The 16,594-nt window shown below is 39.8% G+C and overlaps 2 protein-coding genes across 6 annotated transcripts in view; one reads left to right on the top strand and one right to left on the bottom strand.

Moving 5' to 3' along the window:
• LOC122777379 (kelch-like protein 12) overlaps positions 1 to 16,594 on the bottom strand; it is a 40,722-nt gene that overhangs the window by 4,982 nt on the left and 19,146 nt on the right. The window contains exons 1-7 of one of the 5 annotated variants that reach the window (XM_044038583.1): positions 4,462 to 4,983; positions 2,694 to 2,920; positions 2,326 to 2,479; positions 1,527 to 1,744; positions 497 to 646; positions 270 to 384; positions 52 to 158 (exon numbers count right to left, since the gene is read on the bottom strand). In XM_044038583.1, the coding sequence (XP_043894518.1) occupies positions 52 to 158; positions 270 to 384; positions 497 to 646; positions 1,527 to 1,744; positions 2,326 to 2,479; positions 2,694 to 2,920; positions 4,462 to 4,519 (1,029 nt within the window). In that variant the 5' untranslated portion in view covers positions 4,520 to 4,983. Of the gene's footprint in view, positions 1 to 51; positions 159 to 269; positions 385 to 496; positions 647 to 1,526; positions 1,745 to 2,325; positions 2,480 to 2,693; positions 3,072 to 3,459; positions 4,163 to 4,461; positions 4,984 to 16,594 lie in introns of those variants that run through there. The other 4 variants (XM_044038586.1, XM_044038585.1, XM_044038584.1 and 1 more) reach the window with 4 other exon arrangements.
• On the top strand, positions 6,486 to 15,626 carry ptpn1 (protein tyrosine phosphatase non-receptor type 1). The gene is made up of 9 exons (XM_044038587.1): positions 6,486 to 6,758; positions 8,235 to 8,325; positions 10,234 to 10,334; positions 11,174 to 11,272; positions 11,381 to 11,518; positions 11,977 to 12,186; positions 12,371 to 12,532; positions 12,662 to 12,822; positions 13,218 to 15,626. Exons 1-9 carry the CDS (start codon positions 6,702 to 6,704, stop codon positions 13,546 to 13,548), a joined length of 1,350 nt encoding a protein of 449 aa, XP_043894522.1. The 5' UTR covers positions 6,486 to 6,701; the 3' UTR covers positions 13,549 to 15,626.

Genomic DNA, 16,594 nt, shown 5'->3' with positions numbered 1-16,594 from the left:
ACTGATATAATACGAAGTTCACAGGTTGTCTCCCACACATTTAATACTTACAGGGAGGAAGCTCCATTCTTGCGTTTTTGGATCATATTTCTCAACTACATCTATTGGTGATTGTTGGCTGCCAAACCCTCCAATAACCAACAGGACTTCTTTGGCACCTGCACAACAGGACATAAATCATTCTACTTGTCAAAGAAGGAGTGGATTACAAAGATATTTAAAAAACTGCACATGCAGCTAAATTGCATCTCAAAAAAAAGAATCCCCACCTAATCTGGCTTGTGTGCGCGGGCCCTGCATTTCACTCCTCAGCTCCGGTCTCAAGTGGAATTTCTTGGCCTCATCAACGAGGTCCCGGCAAGGCAAGCTACACCGAATGAGGGGCTAAAACGTGCCAAAACATACTTCATTATGATGTTAACTGTCATAAATATGTCAACAGGCATTCTTTTATTAGAAGGGTGCTGTGTGATTTTACAAAAACCCTGTTGCTCACTTCAGCATCGATGACATCTGTGATGTAGCGCGGGGTCAGCAGCGGCATTCGGACAAACTCGAGCATGTCTGGCAGATACGGCTCTCGCTCTTTTCTGTTGTGTTTGACCCAATTTAGCACTGCTTCAAATACGGGCTCCTCGGAGTCCACCTTCGTACAGACAGCAGGCACAGTGAGAAGAATTACAGCTGCGTTTAAGACATAAATCCACAGAATGATTTAACAGTTGGTGGACAGCTCCAGTTGCAAATGTTGTACAATATTCATTAGTGATGCAACCACTGTAGCTGAGCCACTTATCCATAATTATTATAAGTGGAAAAAACTATGCAGTCAATTCTTTACATCTTTACAAAAACAAAGAAAACAAGAACTACACACTACAATCTATAAATCATTGTTAGATAATAACTATGTTTGGTTGGGAATAGGAATTTCCTGAGCATGAAGGTAAAACTTAAATCAGGTTCTGTTCTCTGCAATTTCATTGTCAGGCCATTCCACAAACGTGAGTGGAACTGGAGGGCAACACACTGACTGAGGAAACAGCAGGTTGGTACTTGCTATTCACACTTTTTCACACTCAGGTGTTTGAAAGACAGTAGGAAAACTGAAAATGGAGCTCAATTCACAATATTTATGTAAAAACACCAGTTTTAAACACTGCACTACAGCAGGTGTAGCAGGGTCTCAAACTGAAATGACCTGGTCAGGAAAGGACCGGTGAAGTGAAAAGTGTTTTTTGGGGGAAATGGGTTAATATATATGTATTACAATAGACATGAAGAAGTGACATCTGCCGAGTGAAAATGGCAGGGATAATTAAAGTATTGATATCGAATGCACTGTCATATCAATTCTCCCATTGCGCAAGGAGGGACGGCAATATATCACCAAATTGATATTTTAACCCACCCCAAATATAATAATAATAAACACTGCTCACTGTATCTGCCAATTGCTAACAAACATTTTCAGTATTATAGTGTGTCTTTATTCTAACCGCTTCATGACATGGGAGTTTTCCTACCTGGATTTCATCACACTTGATGAGTTTCTCCACTTCTGTCTGGCTGAGAAGCATGAACTCCTCGTGCTGGACCACCTCAGAGAAATGCTTTTGGGAAAAAAGCTCAGCTGCCTGCATCAGGTCAAGGCAATTGTGAGTTTCGGCAAAGTCACGAATACCCAGACAGTTGGAGGGATCAAGCTGACTCTCCAAAAAATCACAACATGCTCTTTTCACCCCTGAGAAAACACAAATATCCAGTTTAATCGACAGTTCATATACGTGTATCATTCAAATCCAGAAAAATACTTGCAAGTAACTTATTGTAAGTCGCTTTGGATAAAAGCGTCTGCTAAATGACATGTGGTGTAATGTGATGTAATGTAATGTAATGTAATGTAATCATCTCTACATGAAAAACTGTGCCATGTCCAGCCTCAAAAGTTGTGCAAGTTTCACATTTAAGACTTATAATTAACTTATAATTTTAAAACTACAGAGACACTGATACGTTTTCATAACTGGAACTCTGGAACTCACTAACACAACCCATCTGTGACAGTAACAGCAGTGACCGCGTTCTTACATGCCACCAATAAGTGTTTTCCTTACATAGGTTATGAGGAACAACACCAAGAAACAAAGAAGATTATGTCACATCAATGCTGACTACATTGGAATACATTACATGTAAGGTTTTTATTTAAACCCATCAAATGCCATCTTTAAGATGTGCCCTTTGACACTATCCTCACAACTGTATCTGCTGGCTTACGTGCAAACTTTCACATCAAGGTGCAGCTGCTTCTCTCACTCCCACCTTTCAGCTGCAGCAGACATGCTGCTGGGAGAAGCTCTTGTACATTCTCCACTGTCACCAGGACTGTCTCTGTGTAGACAAAGTCCAACAGGATCTCCATAGTCGATGCAGTGAGCCCCTGAATGTCGACAAAAGATTTCCCCTTCTCTGCAAGCTGTGGAACCAAATCACCAGAGATTGTCAGGTACAATGACTGGGACCATGCCATTAAGGATTTACCTTAGAGCATTAAGTATGTAGCTGTGTCTTAGAAACTCAAGAGACAAGAATTATATAAGAATACGAAAAGTATTCTCTTGTTTAGCAAGTGAAGTACGGCAAAAATAACCTGATACATTTACCCAACAAATAAAGATTTAAAGAGTTACCTCACTAGTGAACATGGCACAGAAGTAGTCACTGCAGGCAGCCAAGACAATTCTGTGAGCTGGAAAATCTGTGCTCTCCACCCTCAGGGTGATGTCGCAGAGTGTGTTGCTCTTGCGAAGTGCATTCATTGCATTGAGGATGGATTTGGCGTGGGAGTTGGTCATGATGTCTTTGGGTGCCATGACGCCTTGAGAATCCCTCAAGGATCTCAAACTACTCAAGGAATCTGAAACGCACAAACAAAACCCATTGCAATCACTAGGGAGCATTTTTACACTATGACAACAGGAAGGGTTCCCACACATTGGTTGACATCTAATTCAATTACTTTTCAAGGACTTTCCAGGACCAATTCCCTCATATTTCGACAATCAAATGTGCTGACACAGATAAAGATGGGAGGGCAACTTGTAAGAGCCACTTCTCCCATGGTGTCCACTTTTATTGATTTGCAACACTCTCTGCATCTGACCATGTGATTGTCCTTGGGATCTTGGGTAAGTCAGTCTTTGTAATTTTCTTTGGTCAGCCAGAGATCTTGGACTTGGCATTTCCCAGGCATCACATAATTTGCTCTCTCTTGCTTAATGTTACTCACTCATTGTTCTACATGGAATCTCATGTCAATGGCTTTCAAGGACCCGTGGGAACCCAGAACATGAGAGCAACAGTGTAACTATAAAAATAATAATGTGGTGACCGGCAAAAGATAAGAATTAAGAGTGAGAGAGAGTGTGCTCCTATCGGATTTTCCACCACACCTACTCTGCATAGGGTCCTTTCTGGTAATGCAGCACTGAGAAATACTTCCTGTGCAGCAAAGAAAGAGCAATAAAACACATGTGAATATTAGCAGAGAATTTCAAAGGTGGATAGATTGCCTCATTGTGTATGGATCAAGTGTCGCCATGCTCATCTGATGAGGAGCTCAGAACGGTGAGCAGTGATCAAGAAAGAAAGTATCTTGATAACTTGCCAATAAAACACTCAACTATCTCTCCATCTTGCCTACTTCAGCTATAAATCTGAGACAGAGCTGTCTTGTCATAACTTTATTCAGTGGGCCAATAATCAATAATATTTAATGCAATGTAAGGCTGGTTAGACTGGCCAAGAAGCATAATCTATCAAATATTTGATATTTCACCTTAAAAATGAATTAATCTGTAGCATGTAACATTTAAATGTCTGTTAGGTTTAAACCTTTATCAAATACGTTGACACAAAGATGATTAAACGTGCCAGCTCCACATGTTTCTCAGTATAGTGGTGAGGAAATCACATGTTGCCAGGCAACATTCTCAGGCTGCAGGAAGTGATGTGTTGTACGTCAAGACAGAGGCAACAGCAACATTGTGCTACGAGAGCAAGGCGTTGAAATCATATTAGAGTGTAAATGAAAACACAAAAAATACCAAGGAAAAAGCTTCAGAAGAGAACATTCTGTTCACAAAGACCAAAGAGAAGCAGAAAAAGAACAAGAGAGAAAAAGAACATCACCAAAGACAAAAGCTATGCACTGTACATTTACATTAAAATGTAACTTCAAAATAGTTGCAGGTGTTTCACCTAGTTTATCTGATTATCTTAATAAATAATTACCACTAATAATCAACCACTTCTATATATGTATATATGAGCAATGTATAAGTACTGGGCTCTTGTGGGAAACTGTTGACACTTCAATATGGCCTCTATAAGGAATATTAGCTTTAGTTTTAAAGCAGTGTTTTCTATTCTTACGTGAGTATTGCTAATGGAACTTACCGTTGAAAGATTTGAATACTTTTTCCACCACTGGGAGGCATGAACTATAACTACACATTAGCTAGCAGGAGCCAACAACAGCTGAGGGCTAATGCTACACAACAACAACAACAACAACTAAGAAAACAGAGCCATAGAAAGTGAGCTGGCGGCCACAGAGAGACGACACATAAAGCGACACACACACGAGGACTTATCGTGAGTTTGCAGAATACCTGTCGCTGCAGTGATTCAAAAACGCCTAGGCTAAAGTTGCTGTAGCTGCTAGCTAATGTCAGTGGCACCAGTTCTTGCTGTCAGTCAGAAACAAACCCACTGGACTACGGCTAATCCATGGTGACCTCTGTCAGGTCGCTGAGCGCGTGGCCTCCGAGAGGACACATACATATGTCTACAGTTTCACTACTCCTTCATATTATTCTCCATACGAGTACAGGCTAGCTAATTCGTGGACTGGACTGGACTGCACTGCAGCAGCGGATCACGTCGGCTGCACTGACTACACTGATAAACACACCATTACGTGTCTGTGTGCGTGCGCGCTCCTCGTGTGCGTGCCGTGCGCGCTCCATGTGCGTTTTCAGTTCTGATATCACCCAGATGCGGCGCGACAGGCTGGCCATAGTCTGCCTGTGTACTGCGATGAGCACATGAGACTGGGATTTGTATTTCGTATAAACATGACTGTTTATACGAAACACTGTTACGTACAGATACTTTGTTGCTGTACTTAAGTACACAATTCACGTAGCTGTACTTTACTTTATTTACATTTCTAAAAACGTTTACTTTTACATTTTCTCTAATTATCTTTGTTACTCGTTACTACCAAATAAAATCAGAAGAGTTGGTAATGGTCTGTATTTATATAGAGCTTTTCTAGTCTTGATGAGCTGCTTTACACTACAGTTTTGCCATTCACACATGGGGTTAATTGTCTTGTTCAATGACACATATAGACAAGGAGGGCCAGCAATTGAACCCACAACCTACCACCACTGAGCTACAATGGCTCAACAATTACTCCTCACTACTTTTACTTCTAAAACAAGTACATTTTATATCAGAAAACTGCTTTTGATACTTAAGTACAGTAAATGTCATATACTTCAGACTTTTACTTAAAAGTTACTTCTTGACCTTCTTCTGCTTCCTCTTCTTCTGCTTCTTCTTCTTCCTCAAGATCCAACAGCGGATGGCAACCAAGGTGTGGTATTACTGCCATCTTGTGGTGTTACTTAACAGTCTTCTTATAATATATGGGCCTGCAAGATTAGTTAGAAAAAACACCCTAAATGATAAACTTTGCCAGTCAAGATTATTCCATAGAAAAGTCAAAATTTGAAGAGTAAGTGGAAATTAAGGGATAAAAGAGATAAAAGGCAGAAATAGAAGGTCATACTGATCATTTTAAAGTCACGTTCATAAAGAAAACAACATTATGGACAAAAAGGGGAAAAGTGTGACACAGTAAAAATCATAAATATTTTTCTTTTCCTGTGGATATTTTTCCAGATACATTTTGTGTTAATAAGTTGCAGTCCAGTCCACAAACAGCTAAACGTTGCTTGTGGTCCTATGGATTTTTGTGTGGTTTATAATGAGCATCACTGAAGCTCAATTCAGTGGAATGTTTGACAAACTAAAACAACATTTTTAGATGGATTTCTGCTCAGCTTGATATTTTTTCTCCCTATTCTTTGTTTTGTTATATATTGTATTTATTGTATATTCCGCCTCGTTCTGTGCCTGTTGTATTTTTGTATTACGTTCAATAAAGATTATTTGAAAAAAAAAAGAAAAAGAAAAAAGATGTCTTCCTGACTGCTAAGTGCCTGTAATAAGTCACATTTCCGGGTCTAAAACGAGCTATAATGCTGTTAAACCCAGAAAAGACAAGAGTGATATGTTATTATCACTTAAAACACATAAAAAGGAGGAAAAACGGCTCATGAGCATATTTTTGTTTATTTATTTTAAACATTCAAGGACGGCAACTCGTCGGAGTGGGCGGAGCAAGCGGCGTGTTTCCGCTCTGAACAGGCCACAGGGGTGATCTACGCAGCCGTGCGGAGAAATTACCGAAGAGTGGCGGAACAGTTGTGTGAAACCGGGGGGACTCTGGTAGACTACAGTCAGTCTGACCGCCGGGGAGCTGCGGGTGTTCACGCCGAGAAGACGACGAGGAAGAAGAAACGGAGGAGGAGGAAGAGGAGGAGGCAGCAGCTGGACTGTCAGCAATGGAAGCCGAGTTTCGGGAAATCGATCAGAACGGGAGCTGGAACAGCGTTTACCAGGTAGGAGGTGTCGGTAAATGAAGGCGGACATAGACCGTCCGTCGGTGAAGCTGTCACCTTTACAGGCCCTGAGCTTTTTCTACAGCTCAGAGAGCCTGAGCACAACAACCACCACCAGCAGCAGCGATCCGCCTGTCAGTCAGTGAGCCGGACTGCTGTAGTGTAGCCCGGGTTCCGCTTGATCATACCAGTCCGATGATTGATGAGTCTGTCTGGGTCCCAACCAAAGACTAAACCCCTTTACAGACCACTGCAGGCATGGAACGACACGAACATGTTGCGATTAACGTGGCTAAAATAATTCGCGATATCATTGCAGTTATTATTGTTTGAATGTGCTTTGAAGCTGTTGTTTTAATAGTTTTTCTAGTGCAAATGTAAATGTTAATGGGCAGAGGCTTCTTTGCACACGCTACCAACGTTTGGTTCATATCTGTAAGCTTTCAGAAGAGTCTTTCAAAAAAGGACTGCGATTAACTGATAATGTTTTCATGTTTCATGTTATAAAACACGTTACTAACATTGCAAAAACACACACAACTTGCGTTTACAAAAAAACGTTACTTGCCATAAGTAATGTCACAACATGTTGTAATCTTACTTAAATGCGCTAAAACATGACTTAAGTTACCGCAGCATTTTACTAAATGAAGTGAAGATCACACATTGTTTATGTTTAAAAAAACATAACGTGCTTTACAAAGAAGTTACTCATTTTAATGTCACAAAAATATGCTGTTAAGGGTACAGCTTTACAGTGATCACTTAATAAGATAATAATATTAATAAGATTGCTATACATTATTAGGTCCTGGAATGTCTTGTGCCTTGTTGGAGAGGTAGTCAGCATTTTGAAGTCACTCATGTGAGATATTATTGTTTATCTCCATTCATGGTTATTCTGATGATGGAAATTCACCAAATCAACTTGACATACTCGCATCTTTTACCAATTTGTTTTTAATCCTTTACTGACATTTTATAGAAAAACAATTAATGAAAATGTTATTTGTCATATGTTGTTATTATTACAATTATTTATTTTGTTTTTGTTCACTGTAAAGCTGTACCCAACAATTAGTAACCTTTTTTGTAAAGCAGGTGTTTCCAAAAAAATAACAAACGGATAACAACAAATACAAATACTATTCATATATCAGCTTTATTGTTAAAGCTGTTTTTAACAGTATACACAGACTTAACACTAAATTGACTACACTGATGCTCCATCAATCAGGATCATTTACTTAAACGTAGCTATTATTATTACATTGTTATATGTTTAACAAACAATATGAACTCACCTGTGTGTGTGTGTGTGTGCTAACATGTAACAACACCTTGCCAACCCTGCCTGTAAAGATTTAGATTCTGTATTTAAGCATTGGAAGTCACTGCCTGCACTTTTCATGTCACATTAGAACTGTAGTGTGACATAACGTTTATGTAATGCTATTTACATTTGTTCTGTTACAGGAGATTCGTCACCAGTCTTGTGAACTCCCCTGCAAAGTTGCCAAATTACCCGAAAACAAGACTCGGAATCGTTACAGAGATGTTAGTCCATGTAAGTTGCCCTTCCTCTGGCTCCGTGCACTCACTTACATGCTAAACAGTCATAAACATTTAAATTTCTTCTAAGTTTATGACAGCATACTTTTTTTCCCCAAACAGCCAGTGTTGACTTATTCTTTACTGGATTTTCCACGGCTGTAGGCTTCACAAATATGTCTGTTCTCAAGTCAGGTATTGTAATAATCATGTCCAATGACGCAGTGTTGGTGTTGCACAATAGACAGAAAGAAGAACATTGCTCCTCTGAGGTCAGACTGACGTTTAGAAAAAAAAAAAAAGGATCTCATTTCCAGTTCATAACTTTTGTTATTGCTGTGTATTTACTGAAGTTGCCATTCTGGTGATAGCACATGTAGTTGAAGCTAACCCTAACCCAGGTGACTGTTATTCAAAAAAAAACATCACAAACCAAATCCAAATGCTTTTCATGTAGGTTTTTGATGTACAGACTTGTTAAAAGCAATCTGGATAGAATCTGATATCCATCTATTCACTGGACGGGTCATATTCACATGTAAGGGCAATTTAGGCCTAATCCACACCAAACAGAACTTTCCCTATACTATATTTTCCATAACCACTGCATTGTTTCAAGAATGACTCTATAAACACTGTAGTATATATGCCAGGCCTGTATGTGGCGCTGTAATACTGCCACAGAATGGTGAGGACAACATGGATCATGTGCATAAAAGCAGGTTAAGAGTTATGATGTTATTGTTTCCCCAAAGGGATGTATTAGTTGTATATACAAAGACACATAAAAGTGTCTTATGGTTTTCAAAATGCCCATTCTCTGTGGACAAAAAACATTCTCATAGACTTGTACTTGTGTGTATGGGCCCCTAAAAGTCTCAATTTAAATCTTTAATTTAAATTAAAATAGATGTTTTCAATTCTGACCGCCATCACTGATGCAGAGTGGTAGGTCAGTGGTATGGGTCTCCATGTTTTAGGTGTCTCTGTGTAAATCTGATATGAGGAACATTTCTAGTACCGCACAACACTCCACCTATCAGGAATGACAAGTCCTCAAAGTGATGGCCATTGCTGATGGCAGCTTTAATCTATCCCCAATTTGTGTGATTTTATGCAGTGGTACAAAGTTGTATTATTTGGGGAGAACCCAGGAACCACAAATTGGCAAAACCACAACCACAAATTGGAAAAGGGCTAACAACCATCCTTTTGAAACTATGATTTATTTAAAAATAGTAATATATTATTTTCTATAAGAAATAATAGAACATTATGAAAACACAGTAAAGTAATATAATGCAAGAAACCGGTAGAAAATGCAGAACTCCTGTTTAAAAAATGTTGAGAGCATCATGAAGTTCCACTTGTTCTAAAAGTAATCATTTATGATGAATTGTGTTCTTAAGAAGGAAACGTATTACTAAATGTACGTTATATCTTTTATTTTGCCCCTCTTCAGTCATCCTGCCTTAAATTGTTTGTTTCTCTGATGCTAAATAATGTAGCTCAGGGTCTGAAGTGAATTATCAGTCAACAAGTTGCTTTTCTCTAACTATGTGGTTTCCTCTTTCTTACACTAAATGAGAAATGCAAATTGTAGAGATAAGGCTGCAAATAGTTACTGTAAATGTCACCAGGCATGTTTTTTTTAACTTGACATGAAAATGAGTCACACGCTCTTAACTTTTAACTAAGATGTTCTTTGAGTGGATATCAAAACACATTGACACCTCAGCGTTGAAGCTGCAAACCAACACCTGTGTTATGACAGACAGACGAGCCATTTGTTCTCAGCAGCTGTTTGTGGATCTGAGAAGTGCACTGATAATCCCTGGGGGTTGTGGCATATGACGAACACACACACACACACACACACATGCAGTATTTACATGATTCTCTTTCTTCTTCTTCTCCTCCTCAGTTGACCACAGCAGAATATGTCTGCAGCTGGGTACGAATGATTACATTAATGCCAGCCTTATCTCGGTAGAAGAGGCGCAGAGGAACTACATTCTCACTCAGGTAAGTGTGGAGATAAAACTATATTATCCTTATAACTATAAACAATCTTTTGAATAAGGTGATGGATCAGCAGCACTATAAACTGCATAATCCAAAGAGATTACATGGTTAGATCAACACCACAGTTGAGTCTTGATGAAGGGAAGATTTATTTCTGGACTATTCATTAGTTTTTTCTTGGTGTGTATATTAATGTTTGCCAAAAACTAGCTGAGGTATAAATGGGTAATTAAAGTATGAAGTGAAAGAAAATAAATCCTACAGATTGTAACAAACTGAGGACTTCTCTGCTTAGATTCTTTCTTTCCCAAGTTTGTTGTGTTTTCTGCCGTCAAAAGGTAAAATGTATGCTCTGGCTGGTTTGCTCATTCAGGCTGTTGTAGAAACATGGTGGTGCAAGATGGTGTCCTCCATAAAGCAAGGCCCTTGCATGAAGTACATATACAAATCTTAGCAAGTGTTTTTAAAGCTATTTTTTTAAATATACTAATAGGTATTATATTGAATTTCTACAAATAAACCCTCCTAAATGTTACACCCTGGACCTTTTTTAGTGTTTTGTATCAGCTTTCGTCATCTCATCTGTCATTAGTGGAAATTGCAACTGTGATCATTAGTATTTTTTACACAGGTTTAAAATACTATGCATTTGGGGCCTTGGATATTAAGGCAGCATACATAATTCACTGTACTTATCTTTAAGAGCTAGTGTGTACCAATATGCCTCACATTTCTCATCCACACTTGTTGAACAGACGTTCCTTGCACTTATAGATAGATTGTTAAATGCACTGTTGTCATGTAGTTAAAAATATGCTGGTCAATGTTTGTTTTTTTAGGGACCCCTTCCACACACATGTGGTCATTTCTGGGAGATGGTGTGGGAGCAGAGGAGCCGTGGTGTGTTGATGCTGAACCGAGTCATAGAGAAAGGATCGGTAAGCAGTGTTTTAATGTTTTCTCACCACATTCCAACATTTTAACCACTTCGCTTTTCTCTCTCTCTTTCTGTAACACTGTTAATGTAACCCTTCAATTGGTTTTAGGTCAAATGTGCCCAATACTGGCCACACAGAGAAGAGAGAGATGCCATCTTTGAAGATACCAATTTCAAGCTCACCCTTGTCTCAGAAGACATCAAGTCTTACTACACAGTCCGTCAGCTGGAGTTGGAAAATGTGTCCGTAAGTACCCCAACACTGGTGCATTGCTGGGAGCTGGGGAAACTGAAAGTTTGGTGGGACAAATTAGACCATGGTGGACCACAACGGGCCATCAAGCTATAGAAAGACAGCCAACAGGTCATACGTCTTCTACTTTGAGTCAACAAGCCTAAAACGATGGCCCATCACTCAAGTAACGTGTACAAGCTGACATGGTCTCGTGCTGTAGTCTTTTTAAGCACATATTTACAGTTTTGCAAGTCTGTCAATACAATAGAATGAAGCGAATGAAGAGTTTGGTGCCTTTAGATCAGGTTTTTCTTGTTGGAATCTTTCCGTCTGTTCAGTCTGATCATTAAAAAAGATTGCTTCCAAGGTTGATGTTCATGGCATGAATTGATTAAATCAAGTGGGAAGTTTTCAAAGTTAAATTGTGGAAATACAAAAATGATGTTTTTGACTTTGATCTTCCTCTGCAGACTCAAGAGACTCGTGAGATTCTACAGTTTCACTACACCACCTGGCCGGACTTTGGTGTGCCAGAGTCTCCCGCCTCCTTCCTTAACTTCCTGTTCAAGGTCCGAGAGTCCGGGTGCCTCAATTCAGATCAGGGACCAGTGGTGGTGCACTGCAGTGCCGGCATCGGCCGCTCGGGGACCTTTTGTCTTGTGGATACGTGCCTCTTGTTGGTTTGTACAAACCTCTGCTGTTGAGAAATCATGACGTTTGCACCACTTTTTTTAGGAAATTAGCTCACACTTATCTGTCTTGATCATCCGTACAAGGAGCTCTGTCTTGCAAAGTTGCTTGACATTTATAAGTAGACCAAACCTAAGATTAAGGCTCATTCAATGTTTTCACTGTGAACTGTAGATGTCGATGCGTAAAGACCCGTCGACGGTCCGTATTCGCGATGTGCTGCTGGAGATGCGGCGCCATCGAATGGGTCTGATTCAGACGGCAGATCAACTTCGCTTCTCCTACCTTGCTGTCATCGAAGGTGCCAAGTACATCAAAGGAGATACTTCTCTGCAGGCAAGTCCTTCTCCTCTATTCTCCTCTTTGTTTTTCACTTTTCTGGTCTGCCATCTTTACATTTACCATGAAAAATTTATTTAATCAAGTGTTTCTGAAAAGGGATTTTGTGTTTTTTTTTGGCTAAAGGAGTCATGGAAGGAGCTGTCAAACGAGGAAGACGATCCTCCAGAGTTCACACCTCCGCCTCCTCTTCCTCCGCCCAGAGACCCTTACAATGGCAAAGTGGAGCCGTCCTTTTTCCCAGAAAATGAGGAGATCACTCAACACATGGAGATCTGGAGTTTGGGGTATTTATTCTAATGCTTATGCAGCTAACGCCACACAAACCCTGATTTTGAAGAAACGTTATGTAAAAAGTAGGCTGAGACTTGAGTGAGGAGGGAGCAGTGAGGGGGCGTGGCCTTGTCGTGAAATATGACACTGAGTTACAACTGTCTAAGGAGGTGCTCACACCTTGCTTCAAGCAGTGGAGAGAGAAAGGAGACGGAGCGGTAGCTCCAGTGTTTAAAAAAAGGGGCGGAGTCTGAGCCTCACACTGAGTGAAAAGAGAATGACAAATTAAAGAGTGAAAAAAGAGTGGACTAAATCGCTAAATTTGAATGCAGTGAGAGAGGCAGTAGGTTGTGTCAATACTTCACACTAAACTGTACTATTTTCTCTCTCACATTCTCCACTTATTCAGGTCCTCACAAGAGTCTGAGCTGCGAAAGAGGAACATTGCTGCCTCCCAGCCTCCTCTCAATGAAGGCGATGAGCCAGACGGCCACATGGTTATCCAGGATCTAACCGCTGAAGCTCCAACCAAATCCCAGCAGCAGCAGCAGCAGCAGCAGCAGCAACAGCAACAACAGCAGCAGCATGAGGCCAGTGAACAGGAGACAGCCAAAGCAGCAGAGCAGCCAAAGGAAAGCTCTCCTGTTCCAGGGACGTGGTCCCCTCTCTTAGCCAACGTGTGCCTGTGCACAGTGCTGGCTCTCAGTGCTTACGTCTGCTATCGAGTCTATTTCCACTGATGCCTGTCCTCCTCCTTTGTGTCCCCGTCTCTCCATTGATGTTGCTAAGTGGACTTCACTGACTTCATCAGCCTGCTTTGACTCCGGTGTTTACTCTGCAAGTGAGTGAATTATCTGGACTCCAGCAGATTCGGGTTCACTCGTTTTCATTTTTTTTCTTTTCAAATTCAGTGCGAGGGGGCGTGGCTGGCTGGGACAAACTGCCGCCACCCCTCACCATCAACCCGCCCCAAACATCATGTCAGTGTGTCATCTTAGATGCTCTCAGGGCCTCAGTTTTTTCAGGTGTCGCATGTCGCGTGAACCGACTTAAACACAGACTCAACCGTTTCATAAATATAATAACAACACATATCGCAGTCAGTAGAGGAAACGCGCTTGTTTCAGCTCTCTGTCCCACGAACCAGGATGAATGGCCTCTCAGCCCATATTTACACACATCTCGTCTCTCATTCACCAAACGATACTTGTATGAGTTCTTCCATTTCATCCTTTGCGAATGTGTCCGTTATGATTTCTCGTTTTCTTTTCCTCTGCTTACACAAATGGATCAGAAATCATGGATCCAGATCTTTGACCAGCCTGCCTGAAAATATGCCAGTTAATGAAAAAAAGTAAGTTTTTTTTTTTTTGTTTGATTGTTTTGGGTCAATATTAAACCCAACAGTAAGCTGAAGTGTATGAACGTAAGAGGGAAACCATACTGTGTCCACTAGATAGGAGATGCATGCTGGGGTGGGCACTGAATTGTTATCTGTCATCACTTGTAGCTCGTGTCGGGCTGCAGGAGGCATGCTGGTTGAGCCCATACAGTGTGTGTGTGTGTGTGTGTGTGTGAGTGTTTTTGTGTGCATATATTAGTGCAAGTGTTAGTTATTGAAAATGTTCTACTGATGCTTGAGTTAAAACCTACTCAGTGAGAAATATTAATGTAACATTTACAGTATGTAAAATGTGAGATATGTAGACTGAGTGAACTGCTTCTCCGTACATTTTCTCTCCCCGGGAGTTCAACAGTGACATCACCAAAAGACTTGCTGCAAAACAAAACAAAAAAAAAAATGGTGCCAGAACAGGGTGATATGTGACTTTGTCCATTTGCCTTGGCATTCTTAAATTGACACTGGATAATAGATGTATTTTTTTAAAGGAAACACCTGGCTTTTTTTGTTTGTGTTTATTTGGGAGAACAACTTTTCAGTCACATAAAAAAATAGTGTGGAGGCTTTTTTTTTAATGCCAAAAGAATGTGTACCATAACCTGAGAGCAGCTGATGCATGTTGTAATCGAATGTGTGTCGAGTCCAGTATAAGCGGAGACGTAAAAGTAGCCAACACCCAACTTCTTTTTCGCCAGCAATACAAATACTGAATAACGTGTCACCCTTTACTCAAACAAACTCAGTTTGACAGGTAACCAAGGACTTTGAACAAACCAAAAATCAAACACCAGCACAGGGATGAAAACAGTACACTGTAATAATAATCTGTTGCATCATGGAGCAGCTCTGAGCTGGCAGTGTTGTTTTGTATAATTTGAGTTTGTTTTCTTTGTTTCTTTGTTTTTTTTTTTAGCATGCTGCATTTGTGAATCAACAGGTTTGTCCTAAGAAGAGATTAGTTAAGCTGCTAGCCTTCAGTTTACCTTTGTGACTCGACAAAGTCCAGTGCTTGAGTCTGACAGCTGTATACCTTCCTTTTAGAATGTATGAATGTCCTGTCACAAGGACACACCCTTACTAGATATATATATTTTTTTCCAAATCAGGTTTCAGTGTGCTGAGTTTTCTTCTGTTATTTTTCTGATTTAGTGAGGGATTATATCTCAGCACCTGTGCAGCCATTGCACCAGGTTTTCCTGTTTTTCTATACTTATGCTGAGCTCAAAAAACATGTATTTTTTTATTTACATTTGTTCTTTTCCTTTTTAAATAAAAAACAAGTATACGATTGTATCTTTGTGGTTTGTGAAAGATTTGAGTTGAACTCTTTCTCAGTCCTGATCAATTGCCATGTGAATATGAAACTTATTGTGGGTCAGACATGAACATTAAAGCTGATAACCTTTTTGACTAATATATTTATAGAATTTATATGGTTCTTAAACTGTGGTATGTGTAGCACCAGTGGTACACGGGCTTCCTCTGGTGGTACCTACTGTTCTACTGAATATACCAGGGTATGTGATCAGAGCAGAGCTGAAGAATTTTGACCAGAATGTGTAGAAAATTAAACAAATAAAAATAAAAATCAATAATTAGACCTTATCTCTCACTCCATCTTAATCTAATTTCACTATATCAGTGTGAAGTATATGTGAGGAAGAGGAGGATGATGAGAGAGCAAATTACTACTGATGTAGATTAAAGCAGCAGTTTTTATGAATGCAGTCACTATGGTATCTTGGTACTGGTTATTACAAATGAAGGCAATGCACCACATCTATTGTCGAAAGAGCTGTAGCTGTTTTATCATCACAACAAATCGAAAACATGAATAGTTTTGTTGTTTTCATCTGATGTGTTGCAGCTACTGTAGCATGATGAGTGGCTGGGCAGGTGTATTTGTACTTTAGGACTTTTCCATCAGAGATGTACATTGTATTACTGCGGAAATGAGAACTATATCAGTGTTTAAAACACTATACCATAGGAAAAGTGGCTTTAATTGGAACAGAATTAATCAAAATACAGCTGCTTTAATCACACACAGGGCATGAAAACGAAGCAGAGAAACGCAGTCGTCCACTGCTCAACATTGCAGTGCCTGTAAAGATGTAAACAACACTAATGGCGTCCTTAGTTCCACTAATTCTTGGTGTGAAAAATGTGTTGCTAAATGTGTTGCTACCAAGCTGGTCCACAAATGCAGTAATAATTTAATGAACAGAAATAAATTCATGTCTTGAACGGAAAACTAAAAATGTGTCAGGAACAGAATTCTATTCATAATTATGCAACTTAGAACTTTAGAACTAGAAGTTTTTTTACAAACACTGGCTTGGTTTTACACTAATTTGGACAGCAGACTGATGAGTCTTCAAAAT

This window comes from Solea senegalensis, linkage group LG11, assembly GCF_019176455.1.
Source record: "Solea senegalensis isolate Sse05_10M linkage group LG11, IFAPA_SoseM_1, whole genome shotgun sequence".
In the NCBI taxonomy this organism is placed as follows: Eukaryota; Metazoa; Chordata; class Actinopteri; order Pleuronectiformes; family Soleidae; genus Solea; species Solea senegalensis.
Note: the sequence above shows the minus strand (reverse complement) of the source record. Positions and strands in the feature narration are given on the sequence as shown.

Bases quoted from the DNA above. Each gene is read 5' to 3' on its own strand.
- ptpn1 (XM_044038587.1), top strand. From the start codon at position 6,702: ATGGAAGCCGAGTTTCGGGAAATCGATCAGAACGGGAGCTGGAACAGC. The intron at 12,187-12,370 runs GTTTGTACAAAC...TGTGAACTGTAG, and splicing joins TGGATACGTGCCTCTTGTTG to ATGTCGATGCGTAAAGACCC. The intron at 12,823-13,217 runs GTATTTATTCTA...CCACTTATTCAG, and splicing joins ATGGAGATCTGGAGTTTGGG to GTCCTCACAAGAGTCTGAGC.